Source organism: Pelophylax lessonae (assembly GCF_965119305.1).
Source record: "Pelophylax lessonae genome assembly, chromosome: 2".
Lineage (NCBI taxonomy): Eukaryota > Metazoa > Chordata > Amphibia > Anura > Ranidae > Pelophylax > Pelophylax lessonae.
In genome coordinates, this window is record NC_138769.1 from 98,399,666 (window position 1) to 98,416,265 (window position 16,600).

Below are 16,600 nucleotides of genomic sequence, written 5' to 3' on the forward strand. Positions count from 1 at the left end.
AGACAGAAAATAACTGATTTGCTGAGGCAGAGAGAGAGAGGATATACCCTCTGGGACTGCCCCTAGGGTGTGGCCAGAGCATTTTAATTTCCTGTCTAGTCCTGCTCCTGTGGAGGCAACATAACCCGAAGGTGCTGTATCACCGAGGACTACGTCTGTCAATGAGCGATAGAGAAATAAGTATTTGATCCCCTACCAACCAAGAACAATTCGGGCTCCAACAGACTAGCCACAGTATGTGCTCCTGTGGTACACAGATTAGTTCTGTCAATTTAAGAAGGTGCTCCTAAAGACAACTCGTTATGTGTATAAAAGATACCTGACCACAGAATCTATTTCTTCCATTCAAACATCACCATCATGGGCAAGACCAAAGAGCTGTCAAAGGACGTCAGGGACAAGATTGTAGACCTGCACAAGGCTGAAATGAGCTACAAAACCATTACCAAGAAGCTTGGTGAAAAGGAGACAACTGCTGGAGCGATAGTTTGCAAATGGAAGAAATAAAAAATAACCTTGGTCTGGAGCTCCATGCAAGATTTCGCCCCATGGGGTAAGGATGATCATGAGAAAAAGTGAGGGATCAGCCTGGAACTTCACGGGAGCTAGAGAATGATCTCGAGGCAGTTGGGACCAGTCAACCAACAAATTATTGGTAACAATACACCACCATGGATTGAATTCCTGCAGCGCCCGCAAAGTCCCCCTCCTCAAGAAGGCACATGTACAGCCCTGTCCAAAGTTTGCCAGTGAACATCTAAATGATTTAGAGAAGGTTTGGGAGAAAGTGCAGTGGTCAGATGAGACCTAAATTTAGCTCTTTGGCATTAACTCAACTCGCCGTGTTTGGAGGAAGAAAAATGCTGACTATGACCCTAAGAGCACCATCTCTACAGTCAAGCATGGAGGTGGAAACATTATGCTTCGGGCTGTTTCTCTGCTAAAGGTACAGGCCAACTTTGTCGCACTGAGAGACCAACGGACGGGGCCACGTATTTAAAAATCTCACCCAGAACACTGAAGATGGGTTGTGAATGGGTCTTTCAGCATGACAATGACCCAAAACATACCACCATGGCAACAAAGGAGTGGCTCACGTAGATGCACATTATGGTCATGCAGTGGCCTAGCCAGTCTCCAGATCTTAATCCTATAAAAAATGTATGGAGGGAGCTGAAACTTCAAGTTGCCATGTGACAGCCAAGAAGCCTTAAGGATTTAGAGAAGATCTGTGAAGAAGAGTGGACCAAAATCCCTCCTGAGATGTGTGCAAACCTTGTAACCAACTACAAGAAACATCTTACCTCTGTGCTTGGCAACAAGTGTTTCTCCATCAAGTACTAAGTCTTGTTTTGCTTGGGGATTAAATACTTATTTTACTCACTGAACAGCAACATTTCGATCTTGTGTTTTTTCTGGATTTTTGATGGATATTCTGTCTCTATCATTTAAAATATACCTATGATAAAAATCATAGACCCTTCATTTCTTTGTAAGTGGGCAAACTTACAAAACATGCAGGGGATCAAATGATTTTCCCCACAGAATACTGCTGAAGCTGAATTAAAAGGATACTCATACAAGTCAGCCTATCTTGCATGCATGCCCTTGTCTCACCAACATTCCTGCATCATGACGTTCCCAAACCTATACCCTATCCACCTTCCTCCCCTCACCACCTACACACTTCTTCCAAAATACTGCTCTCACCACTGTGCTTGGATCATGTACATTCCCCCACACACTGCCAATGTACAATTATTTGCTCACCACTACATTTATTTACCCACTGCCACGGCAGTGAGACCCACTTACCACCACATCGCCATGCAATTATTCACTTGTACCCACATGCACCTATTTATGCCCCGCCACTGCAATTACATGCATTTTATAATTTGCTGCCAGTACACTTATGTGTATTCACTTGCCACCACTGCATCAACATGCACTTATTCACTCACAGCCACCATACCAACACACATTTATTATTGTCACTGCACCAACGGACACTTAGTTACTTGCTGGCACTGCACTAATGCACACGTATTCACTTGCAGCCATTTACACCAATATGCATGGCACCAAGTTGTATTTAATCACTTGTTGCCACTGCACTGACGCACACTTTTTTAATAGTCCTAATCACCAAACATGCACACTTACAAATGCCAGAATTATCAGTAGGTCTGCATTCTCCAGTTTAGTAGACAGTGCATTCAATATTAAGAACCACTCTAGAGTAAGGCCCTAGATTAGTAACTTAGCAGCTGGCAGGCTTCCCCCGTGCCCCCCATGTCCAAAAAATTCTGGAAGGTGAGCCCTCCTTGTACCAGAGGATTGATAACTTTATATGAAGGCTCCATCAAAGTATCATTCTTCATGCATGTTCAATACTACCTGCTTGTAGGGATGTACATATGTGAACGTTTTAGTATTTGAAATGCTTGCTGTGCGAAGTTTTTACTTTTTTAATTTTTAATTGACTTGCAATGTACCTACATGAAATTGTTAGAAAATTAACCTTAGCAACTGAATCAATTCCCCAGCACAGCCTCTTCCCTCATTTACATGGTGTATAGCTCTCTCTCCTGCTCTGGGAGTTTCTAATTACTGTCTGTGCTGGCCCAGATTCTATAACCCTCCCCACCTAACCTTTTATGTAGCTGCTGGAGGACGAGTGAAGGAGAATACTATAGAATAGCCTCTCTCAACTAGGGTTCCTCCCAAGGTTGCTCGGGGTTCATTGAACAAGTAATCTGCCCCCCAGATTACCGTTTCCATCAATGATCTTTTTAGCTATCTGTAAAAAGGGGGATCCTTCCCAATGACCACAAGTGTAGGAGCATTCTCCTCAGTGACCATCATGCTATGCACCATGAGCTGTAGATATAGTAATTATTAGTAGGGGTTCCTTTGGATCTGAAGTTATTTCAAGGATTTCTCTGTTAAAAGGATGAAAAAGTACATGTGAACTTTCTCTGCCTCTCCCTGTATACTGATACTGCAAGGATCGGTCACTAGTCATAGGTAGGTGGCTTCATGGGCAGTGAGGAAGGCATTATTTCTAGTGAGTTGAGCCCAACGGTGGTGGTGGACCCACTTGCGGGCTTGGGCTGCTACCTCTCTGGTATGACCATGTGGTTGTTTCAGTGAGGAGACTTTGGTGAGGAGGAAGAAGTTCCCGGTGTCCATTAAAATGCTACTCTTGATGCAGGGTTCACAAAATGTTTATTGAAAACGCAAACATGTACATCAAGCAACGCTTTTCAGGGGAACAGACTCCCAACTCTTCAGAGCCGTTAGTGAGTACTTATGGGTAGGGATGGTTCCCAGAGCGATTTCTAAATTTCAAACTCCAGAACTCCTGGAGTTCAAAATTTAGAAAATCGCCCTGGGAACTACCCTACTAATATACAGTATATGCACTAACTGCTCTGAAGAAGAGGGCGGGGGGGGGGGGGGTTGTTCCCCCAAAACACTTTTCTTGATGTACAGATTTGCATTTTCAATTAACGTTTTCGGGAATCCTACATCAGGAGTTGCAATTTTCTGAACACCAGAGGCTTCTTCCTCCTCACCCAAGTCTTCTTACTATATATCTGCATGGCATTAGTTCAGCACAAACATACATAAGGCTTTAAAATGTTCAGTACAGGTCAACTAAGACAGCCATTCAGAAAATCTTACCAAGATTAAGTCGCAGAACTCCCAACAGGCCATAGGCATCCATGACTTTTGTATATCTGCTCTTAATGGCTTCTTTTTCTGCCGAGGCTGTAAAACAAAAGCCAAGAAATGTTGTCACTAAAACTGATAACACCCATTTTGTCCACTCACTACAACATAAAAAGGTAACATTTTTACCTTTACAGCTTTTGAAACAAACACTCAGGTTATATTTCTGCTATCTACTTGTTACTTATGTCAAAAACGCCCAAACATCCATATACAGTATGCTCAGATGGTATAAGCTGGCAGGCCATGCATCCAAGTTGTATATGAACAGCTCCATAATAGCCACTTCAAGACCACAATACATGTACATTATTCGTTAAAGTTTTGAAGTAGTGTGGCAGGGCTGTGACTATTTTTTTTCTGCCAGTATTTCTCTGTTGAAAGTGACCTGAGCAGCTCATTAGCCACTGGATTGCTTTTAGAAAACGGTGGGAGGGGTCGTCGTCTAGCTCCAGGCCTCCTTAGTAACTCAAAACCTGTAAAAATGCATTGCCTTAGGAGATTTTTAATTATCGTAGTTTGTCACCCTTCCACAGTTTTAAAGTGTGACTTGTTAGCTATCTTTTTAATTGCCAATACCGTGTGACATAAGCCGCCACCAACTCTTGGGTCTCTGCTACAAAAAACATTTACATTTTTGGGGGTTCCAAATTATTTTTTAGCCAAAAAAATACAGATTTTTACTTGTAAACAAAAAGTGTCAGAAAGGGCCTGGTCTTCAAGTGGGCAGAGTCCAACTATAAAAGTTTGACGTCAATGGTACATAGCTCCGTCAAGTTCGGCCTCTTATGTCCCTGCAGCCTCGTCATTCTTTTTCAGGGCTGTGGACAAAAAGGCTCGCTCCTTCATATGTGGTAGACATGTTCGAAAGTGCAAAGATTTTGGATAAGGGTTAATTTTATATATGCTTTAACAGAGACAAAAAAAAAAAAAAACCACAAGAACAGGCCCTTTTAGGCCACCCTGTACAAGAGGCTCCTAGGCATTAGAAATGGGCAAAGGCCCATAAAAACACGGATGAGCGAGTTTGGGGTGGAGGAACTTGACTGACCTGCACAGAGTCTGGACCTCAAACCCATAGAACACATTTGGGATGAATCAGAGCGCAGACTGCGAGCCAGGCCTTCTTGTTCAACATCAGTGTCTGACCTCACAAATGCGCTTCTGGAAGAATGGTCAAACATTCCCATAAACACACTCCTAAACCTTGTGGGCAGCCTTCCCAGAAGAATTTAAGCTGTTATAGCTGCAAAGGATGGGCCAACTCAATATTGAACCCTACGGACTAAGACTGGGATGCCATTAAAGATCATGCGTGTGAAGCAAATACCAATGTTAACATTAGCTCGTACAATATGGAGAGAGGCAAAACGTATAGAGGGAAACACACGAATAAACATGGATCTCACACTATGGCGAAACCCAATGTTTAATCAACTGAAACAATTGGTAGAGTATCAGTTCTGGGAACAAAAAGAGATATCAGTCCTTGCAGACGTATATGACATAACACATATGTACTCTTTTTCAGATATACAAGAGAAATATGATATACCACATACCTCATTATATAGATACCTACAGTTGCGGCATGCGTTACAAGCGCAATTTGGAGTTTTGGGACCTGGGATCTCTAGATATCCAATGATTGGTATCCTTAGGTCCCAGGGCCCTAAAGGATTAATCTCTAAAATATATGCACATTTAACCAGGGTTAATTCAGGAATGAATCCCTTGGCAATAAGAACAAAATGGCAGGAAATAATTCCCAATTTAACTGATGAAGATTGGAAAGAAGTCTGTTCATCCCATTTATATGTATCGCCAGCAGCAAACAATATGTTAATACAATTATATATGCTACATCAATCATATCTTTCTCCAAGTAGACTTTATGCAATGCAAAGCATTGCATCTCCTAAATGTTTGAGATGTAGTGCTAAGCGGGCAGACTTTATACATATTATGTGGTTTTGTCCAGTGATATCAAGATTCTGGCAGGAAATAATTCAAATATTATCCTCTGTCCTGAATATGCCTGTACCTTTGACCCCAGAAACCTGTTTACTGGGTATATTAGATGAAATAACATGGTCTAGATATCACAAGATAATGCTTAGAGAAACGCTGTTTATGGCAAGGAAAACAATCACAGTTAAGTGGATTCAAGTGAAGCCCCCTGTTAAGAACTGGATAAGAGCGGTAAATCAGATTTTACCATTTGAAAAAGTATTGTATATACATAGAGGATACTCAACGAAATATAATAAAATTTGGGATAATTGGAGTCAATCAATATTAACCAATGGTTGAATATAAGGAGATAACTAAGAGGATATAGAGGGATGCACATAGTATGATGAGGAAATAAATCTATGATGCAATGGAGCAAGGGGTTGGGGCACACCGGGACAACGGCGATCAATTAAGCTAAATGGATATACCTTGGCATAAAGAGATTATGAATACTAAGTAAACAGATAATTATTTGCATATTGTATAATTTTTTTATTTTATATTGTTTTGTCCCTTTGTTGAAAGGATGTTTGGAATGTTCGTTTTTATGCACATATTGAAATAAAAAGAATTAAAAAAAAAAAAAAAAAAAAGATCATGTGTGTGTGTGTAAAAGGCAGGTGTCCCAATACTTTTGACAATATAGTGCATCTCTCGGGGAATGGCTAGTGCCCTTTAGGCTTTTTAACATCATTGATAGCACGGTGTGGTTGCACAGTCACTTCTCTTTTCCTCTTTCCTTCCTCTTTTGATTTTCTGTTTCTTTTCGATCCTGGAGATAAAGGTCTTTGCCTGCATTGGAATTTATAGGGCCCTTTGGCCGGTGATCTGTACATGACATACAGCTCCCTCCAGGCACACCTGCCATTAACCTATCCATTGATGCATGTGCTCCTACTATGGAGGCTCGGGAAATTTGGAGATAGGACCGCAGTATACAATGCCTTAAAAATGTATTCATACCCCTTAAAATTGTCCACATTTTGTCATGTTACAACCAAAAACGTAAATTCATTTTATTGGGATTTTATGTGATAGACCGACACAAAGTGGCAAATAATTGTGAAGTGGAAGAAAAAGGATAAATGGTTTTCAATTTTTTTTACAAATAAATATTTGAAAAGTGTAGTGCGCATTCATATTCAGCCCCCCTGAGTCAAAACTTTGTAGAACCACCTTTCTTTTTTTCAAATTTTTATTTTATTTTGCGTATAAAACATAAACAATGTGTAAAGTGCATAAGAACACCGGTAAACAAAAAGGATATAACAAAGTAACCGACAAGATTACCAGCAAGTGCAAGAGACCTAGTCTCAATATCAGGTAAGACAAGGGGGGGAGAAAGCGGGACTTTAAGTGAAACGCACGGTGGGATTAGCCGTGCGCCTCCATCCCTAATATCAATTGAGACAATAGAAAAAAGGTTGGGACTTTGAATGAGAGACATGACTGAGTAAAAAATAATTATATCATATTTATTGATGCATAAAAAGGGGGTAATCATGATGTATTGCACGTATAGGCTGACATGGTATAGTCACAATAAAGTAGTAAAGTACATGGTGTACACCCCAACAATTACAATCTCAAAAGAACCAACATGGCAATGAAACAATAGTACAGAGTATTAACATGACAACATAACATCCATTGACTGACGCGTTTCGTGGACTAACGCCACTTCTTCAGAGTCGGTGTATGATCATATCTAAAAGTAAATGAGTATAAGCGTATAGGTGCATTGCATTAGATGGTAATTTGGAAATTGGGGAAGAAGGGGAGAAAAAGGGGGGGGGGAATAGGAAGCAAGATCCCCATAACCCCAACACTTACACAGTAGCTCCAACAGTGACTGGTTCTGGGGGTGGGGGCAACAACCCCTGATGTCTCCCCCGGGAGCTGAGGGCACGAGAGGTCCGCGGGCAAGGCGAAGGTGTCACAACAGAGTAACTTTGTAGAAATGTTGCTGGGTAAGCGGAGTATAACTGAATAGAGTAAATGGCAATAATTAGTGGTAATTAATTGTATTAAGTACACAACTTAATGTTGCTGAACTGATGTGTGTGGTGAGGGAAAATAAAGATTGGTGTGAGAATGGAAAATAAAGTGAGGTGAGATGGGGGGATGTGATGAGAGACTGAGATAATGAAAGGTTATAAAAGGGTCATGATTATAATAAATATATAGCAGTAGCCAAAGTATATCTGTATGAAATGAGTATAAATATTAACTGTAATAGATAAGTATGTACTATATAAGGGATATAAGGCTACTTAGTTAGTATGTATGGTAATAAAATACCGACATGACCATGTACTATGTGGAGAACAAAATACTAGTAAATGGTATATATAGTAAGGGAAATGCCAAAACATATAGAACCTGGAAATTATGTTGGGTGAATGGGTGTGGGGGGGGTGATATGTGGTAAGATGAACTAATAAAGGCAGGAAAAAGGGGGGGGTAATGTGATAGTGGTAAAAATTGTGAATGAGGTGATAGATTTAAATAAAGTCGGAAGCAACCCGACTACCAGCTGTGCCTGATAAGGAAGCGTGTAATGGTGACTGAATGAAAAGCGGAGTAATAAGGGAGGGGAATTTGTGTGAGAGTAGTAAAGGTAGAAGGATGATGTGAAATAACCTGTAAAAGGAGTAAATCCAGCCAGAAAGGAGAGTGTGACACGCAGTGACGCCCGAGCCCGCCGACCATCAAGCGCCCAGCGTCACGAGGTGCAAAGATATGGAGCCGCAGAGCGGAGGCAGACGCCATTCCGCCCAGCCGGCTTCCTCTTATGCACCGGATGGAACAACAGCCGTCGGCGTGCGGCGCCAAATGACGTCACACGTCGGCGCAGGGCGTGACGCCGATGTGTGTCGGGAACGCCCACCCGATCCGCCGCGCTCGAAGGAGCATAGGGGGAAGGGGAGGGCACCCGTCACACATCGCAGCTCCCGAGGATTGCAGAGGGGAGAGAGCCATCACCGCCAGCTAGCACCGCTGGAGCAAACTGGAAAGCCCTTGTATGATCACATATAAGCCCTTGAAAAATAATTATGTATCCAGTATGGAGTATATGGAATATATAAATATATGAATATAACAGGGGCTGATACCTGTGACTAAAGTGCAAAGAGACCCCCAGCAAGCCAGAGGGAATCTATATTGACACAGCACGTTTAGGCTAAAAAATGTTAAGCCAATATGTGCAGTCAATGCACAGTGAAACAAAAATGTATCAACCTGTCATGTCTCTCCATCCCTAATTCGGGTAAGACAAGGGGGGGAGAAAGCGGGACTTTAAGTGAAACGCACGGTGGGATTAGCCGTGCGCCTCCATCCCTAATATCAATTGAGACAATAGAAAAAAGGTTGGGACTTTGAATGAGAGACATGACTGAGTAAAAAATAATTATATCATATTTATTGATGCATAAAAAGGGGGTAATCATGATGTATTGCACGTATAGGCTGACATGGTATAGTCACAATAAAGTAGTAAAGTACATGGTGTACACCCCAACAATTACAATCTCAAAAGAACCAACATGGCAATGAAACAATAGTACAGAGTATTAACATGACAACATAACATCCATTGACTGACGCGTTTCGTGGACTAACGCCACTTCTTCAGAGTCGGTGTATGATCATATCTAAAAGTAAATGAGTATAAGCGTATAGGTGCATTGCATTAGATGGTAATTTGGAAATTGGGGAAGAAGGGGAGAAAAAGGGGGGGGGAATAGGAAGCAAGATCCCCATAACCCCAACACTTACACAGTAGCTCCAACAGTGACTGGTTCTGGGGGTGGGGGCAACAACCCCTGATGTCTCCCCCGGGAGCTGAGGGCACGAGAGGTCCGCGGGCAAGGCGAAGGTGTCACAACAGAGTAACTTTGTAGAAATGTTGCTGGGTAAGCGGAGTATAACTGAATAGAGTAAATGGCAATAATTAGTGGTAATTAATTGTATTAAGTACACAACTTAATGTTGCTGAACTGATGTGTGTGGTGAGTCTCAATATAAAGTTAAACCAGGAAGACATTTTACATGCAAGCTTATCACATTTTAAGAGCACGACCGAAAGCAGGGTGGTCCGCTAAGCAACCAAGTATAATACAAGTAAGGTTGGCCCAGTATACAGGCATGTTAAAGCAAAGCTAGAACCACGTGCATGACCCTTCGGTCAAAGGAGTAACATAGCAGGGAGAGGGATCGAAGAATCCATGACTGGGAAAAGGAGGGAAGGGAAGGGGCATAGTAGACAGGGAGTGTAGACATAGAGGGAGCACAAAGTGTGGGAGTGATAGGGAAGCCAAGAAGGGGGGAGAGACGGAGTGAAAGAATGGGGGGGGGGGTGTAGAGGAAGGAGAGGTGGACAGGGGAGTTCCTCCCGCACGGGTGACCCCAAGGCCAAGCAGGACTGCTACAGCCGGTAGAACCACCTTTCACTGCAATTACAGCTGCAAGTCTTTTTGAGGATGTCTCTACCAGCTTTGCACATCTAGAGTGTGACATTTTGCCCATTCTTCTTCTGCAAAATAGCTCAAGCTCTGTCAGATTGGATGGAGAGCGTCTGTGAACAGCAATTTTCAAGTCTTGCAACAAATTCTCAGTTGGATTTAGATCTGGACTTGGCTGGGACATTCATAACACATTAATATGCTTTGATCTAAACCATTCCTTTGTAGCTCTTGCTGTATGTTTAGGGTCGTTATCTTGCTGGAAGGTGAACCACCGCCCCAGTCTCAAGTATTTTGCAGACTCCAACAGGTTTTCTTCTAAGATTGCCCTGTATTTGGCTCTATCCATCTTCCCATCAACTCTGACCAGCTTCCCTGTCCCTGCTAAAGAAAAGCATCCCCACAACATGATGCTGCCACCACCATGTTTCGCAGTGGGGATGGTGTGTTCAGGGTGATGTGCAGTGTTCGTTTTCCGCCACACAGTGTTTTGCTTTTAGGCCAAAAAGTTCAATTTTGGTCTCATCTGACCAGAGCCCCTTCTTCCACATGTTTGCAGTGTCCCCCACATAGCTTCCGGCAAACTACAAATGGGACTTCTAATGGCTTCCTTCTTGCTCCTCTTCCATAAAAGTCAGATTTGTGGAGTGCATGACTAATAGTTGTCCTGTGGACAGGTTCTTCCATCTGTGCTGCGGATCTCTGCAGCTTCTCCAGAGTTACCATGGGCCTCTTGGCTGTTTCTCTGATTAATGCTCTCCTTGCCAGGCCTGTCAGTTTAGGTGGATGGCCGTCTTGGTAGCTTTGCAGTTGTGTCATACTCTCTCCATTTTTGGATGATTGATTGAACAGTACTCAACGCTTGGGATATACAGTACAGACCAAAAGTTTAGACACACCTTCTCATTCAAAGAGTTTTCTTTATTTTCATGACTATGAAAATTGTAGAGTCACACTTCAAGAGGTAGTCACCTGAAATGGTCTTCCAACAGTCTTGAAGGAGTTCCTAGAGATGCTTAGCACTTGTTGGCCCTTTTGCCTTCACTCTGGGGTCCAGCTCACCCCAAACCATCTCGATTGGGTTCAGGTCTGGTGACTGTGGAGGCCAGGTCATCTGGCGCAGCACCCAATCATTCTCCTTCTTGGTCAAATAGCCCTTACACAGCCTGGAGGTGTGTTTGTGGTCATTGTCCTGTTGAAAAATAAATGATGGTCCAACTAAACGGAATAGCATGCTGCTGCAAGATGCTGTGGTAGCCATGCTGGCTCAGTATGCCTTCAATTTTGAATAAATCCCCAACAGTGTCACCAGCAAAGCACCCCCACACCATCACACCTCCTCCTCCATGCTTCACGGTGGGAACCAGGCATGTAGAGTCCATCCGTTCACCTTTTCTGCGTTGCACAAAGACATGGTGGTTGGAACCAAAGATCTCAAATTTGGACTCATCAGACCAAAGCACAGATTTCCACTGGTCTAATGTCCATTCCTTGTGTTCTTTAGCCCAAACAAGTCTCTTCTGCTTGTTGCCTTTCTTTAGCAGTGGTTTCCTAGCAGATATTCTACCATGAAGGTCTGATTCACACAGTCTCCTCTTAACAGTTGTTCTAGAGATGTGTCTGCTGCTAGAACTCCGTGTGCCATTGACCTGGTCTCTAATCTGAGCTGCTGTTAACCTGCGATTTCTGAGGCTGGTGACTCGGATGAACTTATCCTCCGCAGCAGAGGTGACTCTTGGTCTTCCTTACCTGGGGCGGTCCGCATGTGAGCCAGTTTCTTAAAGTAATGATGGCCACTCGTTTTTCTGTACTTAGCTGTTTTTTTCTTGCCATGATACAAATCCTAACAGTCTATTCAGTAGGACTATCAGCTGTGTATCCACCTGACTTCTGCATAACACAACTGATGGTCCCAACCCCATTTATAGGGCAAGAAATCGCACTTATTAAACCTGACAGGGCACACCTGTGAAGTAAAAACCATTTCAGGTGACTACCTCTTGAAGTGTGACTCTACAATTTTCATAGTCCTGAAAATAAAGAAAACTCTTTGAATGAGAAGGTGTGTCCAAACTTTTGGTCTGTACTGTATGTAAAATTATTTTTTTTAAAAACCTAACCCTGCTTAAGGGTCGGTTCACACTAGTGTGATGCCAGACATCACATGTGATTCGCACCGCATTGCTGTGCAGATCACATGCGATGTCTGTGCAATGTTAATTCAGCCATACAAACTGAATGGCTAAATAAGCATCGCATTTGGACCAAATTCACGCAGGACCCTTTTTTGTCCGTACTAGAATCAGATCGCATGGCTGTTCACACCTATGCGATCCAAATCCTGTTCGAATTCACAGTTCGCACTGCGATCCGATCTGGGGGTGTCATTACCTTTGTATTGACACCCTCAGAGGTTCGCAAAGGGCAGTGAAAAATCCCAATAAAATACATTTACGTTTTTGGTTGTAACATGACAAAATGTGGAAAATTTCAAGGAGTATGAATAATTTTTCAAAGGACTGTATACAGAAGGTCCCTTGATGTGGGCACTGCGGATTATGCATATATTTCCCAATGTGTGCAAACAAAGCCCTCTGTTTTTAACACAAACTGTTAGACAGGACAACTTGGATGTTTTGCAGGCTGGCTGGTAAGTGTGCTGGGAAATATTGTGTTTGTGGTGTGCATTTCCCTTCCATGTGCACCCTTCTGCATAAGGCTGGTTATAGGTTGAGGTTGTTTCCATGTTTTTTATATATGTAAACAATCACACAAATGTCTGCATGCATGCCTCCCAAGTGTTTTAAATGGAAACAAGGGACACTTATCAGCAAAAGTATGTAGGCATAGGACACACCCCCCTGCCACTCTCCCTTAAAAAAGAAGAATACAAAAAAAAATAATAATAATTAGTTGGACCCACAAGTGCTTTTTTTAACCACCATTATTGTTTATGCTGGCTTTTAACCTTCACAAATGCAGCAATTTAGAAATTGGATAAAAGGTTTAGCACTGGGAAACACTTTTGGAAAGATAAATCGTGCATTTTATATACAGCTATATAGATCAGATCAAAATGAAGGACAAATGAGGAGGAAAGAGGAACATTGTTCCAAATCAGGAGAACAGTCCCTTGAAATCAGGGACCATTGGTGAAGGGTTAATGGTGTTTTCATGCTGTATATTCATCTCTATTATTCCTGCAATTGTGCCCGATTTATAGTCATAACATCTTGTTTGTTGAGATATATTCAGAAATTGTTGCACATAAGAACATGTTGATTGGTAAATTTGTTATGGGAACAGTTTAAACTTGTGTAGTATGCCAAAAAGTATCATGTGACCGTGAGTCATATTGAAAACAAACCCCTTATTGCGAAATCAACCTCTCTGTTATTCTAACTGTATATATGCTCGGGACATTTCCTGAAATAAACGAACATGCTTTGACTCTACCCTCGTGTGTGTCTGTGTGTTCCCTAATATTCATAGGGAGTCCATCTAGCAGTCTGGTTCAAAAGTCCCTTACAGTTTGGAGCTATGATGCTGTGTAAATTATAGTCAAAGTCAGATCATGGATGCACACTTCTCTTGTTTTGGCTTATGCCCTATGGTTCTAAAGCCAAGGTTTTTTTAAGGCTTAACGCACTCTATGTGTCACAGACTACTTGGGATTACATACACACCCCCATCCTGTATAGACATTGTGATGGAACCCATGTGATGGAGCTCATATAAAATGTGCCATCATTCTGATACAGTGAAAATAATAAAAAATAATGTATCAGATTTATTTAGGGATATTGTGGATAAATATTAATGTCCCATTTGAAGTTATCCAAACCATATTCTCAGTATCCATTAAGTAGTTTTCCATCTTTTTCTTGGCTACCCTGTGCCCCTAATAGACATAGGGTGACTTACACATACGGGGGACCTGGGGAGCAGAGACTGGAAAGTTACTCACAGACATATTCTACTCCCCCCCCCCCCCACACACACACACACACACACACACCACAGCACGCATTCTGCATAGACTTATGACCCCCTCTTTAGCACATCTCCCCCATGCTTATGGCCCCCAAAATATCTTGTATATACCCCCTACATACCACAGCCCCCATCCTCAATAGATTTATTATGCACCCCTATATAGTACAGCCTCCATCCTGCAGAGATAAATAGGTCCACATATGGGCTCTGCCATGGATAGAGGGGAGGTGAAGGGGTTCTGTGTAGCCCCATTGAGGCCGATTCCCAGAACTGGCCATGCGGGAGTGACACATGGACTGACAGGACAATCTGCGGGTGTTGGGTATTATCAGTGGCTTTAAAGCTTCCTGCCAAAACGGTGAGCATAAAGTCTCTGATGTGATGTGCTTCCCAGCAGTCAGAGGGGTGCGGGTGTGACACCCCTGGCTGGGAGGGTTACTTACCTAGGGGGTCTAGACCGGATCTCCTTGTCCACTGTGGTGGGCGTGCAGTTGGTCGGCTCCGTCTGGTCATTGTGCGGCTCTTGCGTGTGGGGGCAGGTCTCCCTCTTGCCGGGCCAGTGGCGTGGGTGCACTTCTGGCCAGCCTTGTGCTCGCGTGGGTGTTTTGGGCTGGGGATGGGGACCCCGGTCTTCTAGATGTGTGGAGGGGGCGATCAGGTTGTCCCCATTGATGTTGGGGTCCGCCTTCCTTTGCGGCTTTTTGGTGCCAACAATGAATTTGGGGCTGGGTTTGGCTGGACTCTCTTCTCCTGCCCAGTCGAGGTGCCTGGGAGCGGGTGCACGATCAACAGGGCTGGCAGCGGCTTGTTGATCGGCGCAGATGCCAACATCCCAGTGCCTGGTATGACCAGCTCCTTGTCTAAATGCTTGGACCTGTAGCCCCACCTATGACCAGTCCAGTCCTGTTATGTGGGATCTGGGATTGTGCTGCGTGCAGCTGGGTACTCTCTGAATGGGCTGACAAAAGCCTAGGCGCCAGGATACAAATTCTAGTCACCATGGCGACCTGGGAATTGTCAAGCCCTGTCTTAATGCATTAAGATAAAAAGCCCTCTGTGCGCACCACTGCCCCTAAGCACCCCTAATACTTACCTGAGCTCCCTCACTATCGTACGATGTCCTCGAGTCCCTCTGCAATTTGGGACTCTCCCTCCTGATTGGCTGAGACACAGCAGTGGCGCCATTGGCTCCCACTTCTGTCAAAGTCAGTCAGCCAATCAGGAGAGAGATGAGGCGGGGCCGAACCCCAGCTTTGTGTCTAAATCGATACACGGAGCTGCAGCTCGGCTCGGCTGCCCCATAACAAGCTGCTTGCTGTGAGGGCACTTGACAGGAGGGAGGGACCAGGAGTGCCGAAGAGGGACCCGAAAAGAGGAGGTTCCAGGTCTCTCTGTACAAATCCCACTGCACAGTGGAGAGAAGTAGAACATGTTTTTAGCAGAGGAATCTGCAGGTAGTAAACTTCTCCCATGCAAGGAGGGGCCCCCTTTACTTTAGATTGCAAGAGTCTCCTGAATGAGCAAGGCCTCAAAGCTAGTCTTCGCCGGCAAAGGAATCCTTAGTCATCCAGGAAATAGTATTTGTAATCCATGGTAAAGGTTTCATCTGCCATCGCTTGGCCGATTGGGAGGCTTTGGGGTGATATATCTACTTAACATCTTCACTTGGACATCCATAGCTTTTTTGAGTATTCCGGATCTCCCATCTACATTATATCTAGCTGTTTTGACCAAGGTGCTATATGGCACTCTGAGTCCTACGGTTCTGGTGAGCATAATACATCTCCATTTTCAGTTGGTGTTGGGAACCATTGAGCACTGTGATCACCGCCGTATTGGACAGTCATGTCACTTATACACTTGGGATTATTGATCTTATGTTTATTCTAACACATTTTGGACTTTATTATTTGGACTTACCAGGATTGTTTACATTATTTGGAATATTCACTTTTCACGTGTTTTCCCCCTTTTTTGATTCACACTTTTGTTCACTAGCGCTGCACTTTTGAAAATTTCTTTGTATCACAAGCCTTTGTGTAGCAGCTCATTTTTTATGGTTAGCGCAATATTTTTGCTTTCTTTATTTTTTGGTTAACGTGTTATTTATTTTTTTAAAACAATACTTTCAAATCACTTTTAATCGAGGGGAGTTGAGCGGCTTAGGCAAAAAATGCCCAAAGAACCAAAAACGTTAATTTAGGAGCAGCAGTATACATCCCTGAAATGTAAGAAAATATGAAATCTCAAGGCAAAAAACATTTAGATAATTATAATATAACTAAATATAACCATGTAAGCAAAGTAAAAAGAAAAAGCAAAATAAATATAAGCAAAATAAAAAGATACTAAATAAAAATTAAAACCGCTAAAATTAGCGTACA

The 16,600-nt window shown here is 43.0% G+C and overlaps 1 protein-coding gene across 7 annotated transcripts in view; it reads right to left on the bottom strand.

Annotated features, from left to right (window-relative positions):
• The window catches only part of SYNJ1 (synaptojanin 1), a 241,674-nt gene that overhangs the window by 158,177 nt on the left and 66,897 nt on the right, over positions 1-16,600 (bottom strand). For all 7 annotated transcript variants that reach the window (XM_082247651.1, XM_082247654.1, XM_082247652.1 and 4 more), the window contains exon 3: positions 3,691-3,777. In XM_082247651.1, coding sequence (XP_082103777.1) covers positions 3,691-3,777 — 87 coding nt within the window. The remainder of the gene's footprint in view (positions 1-3,690; positions 3,778-16,600) is intronic.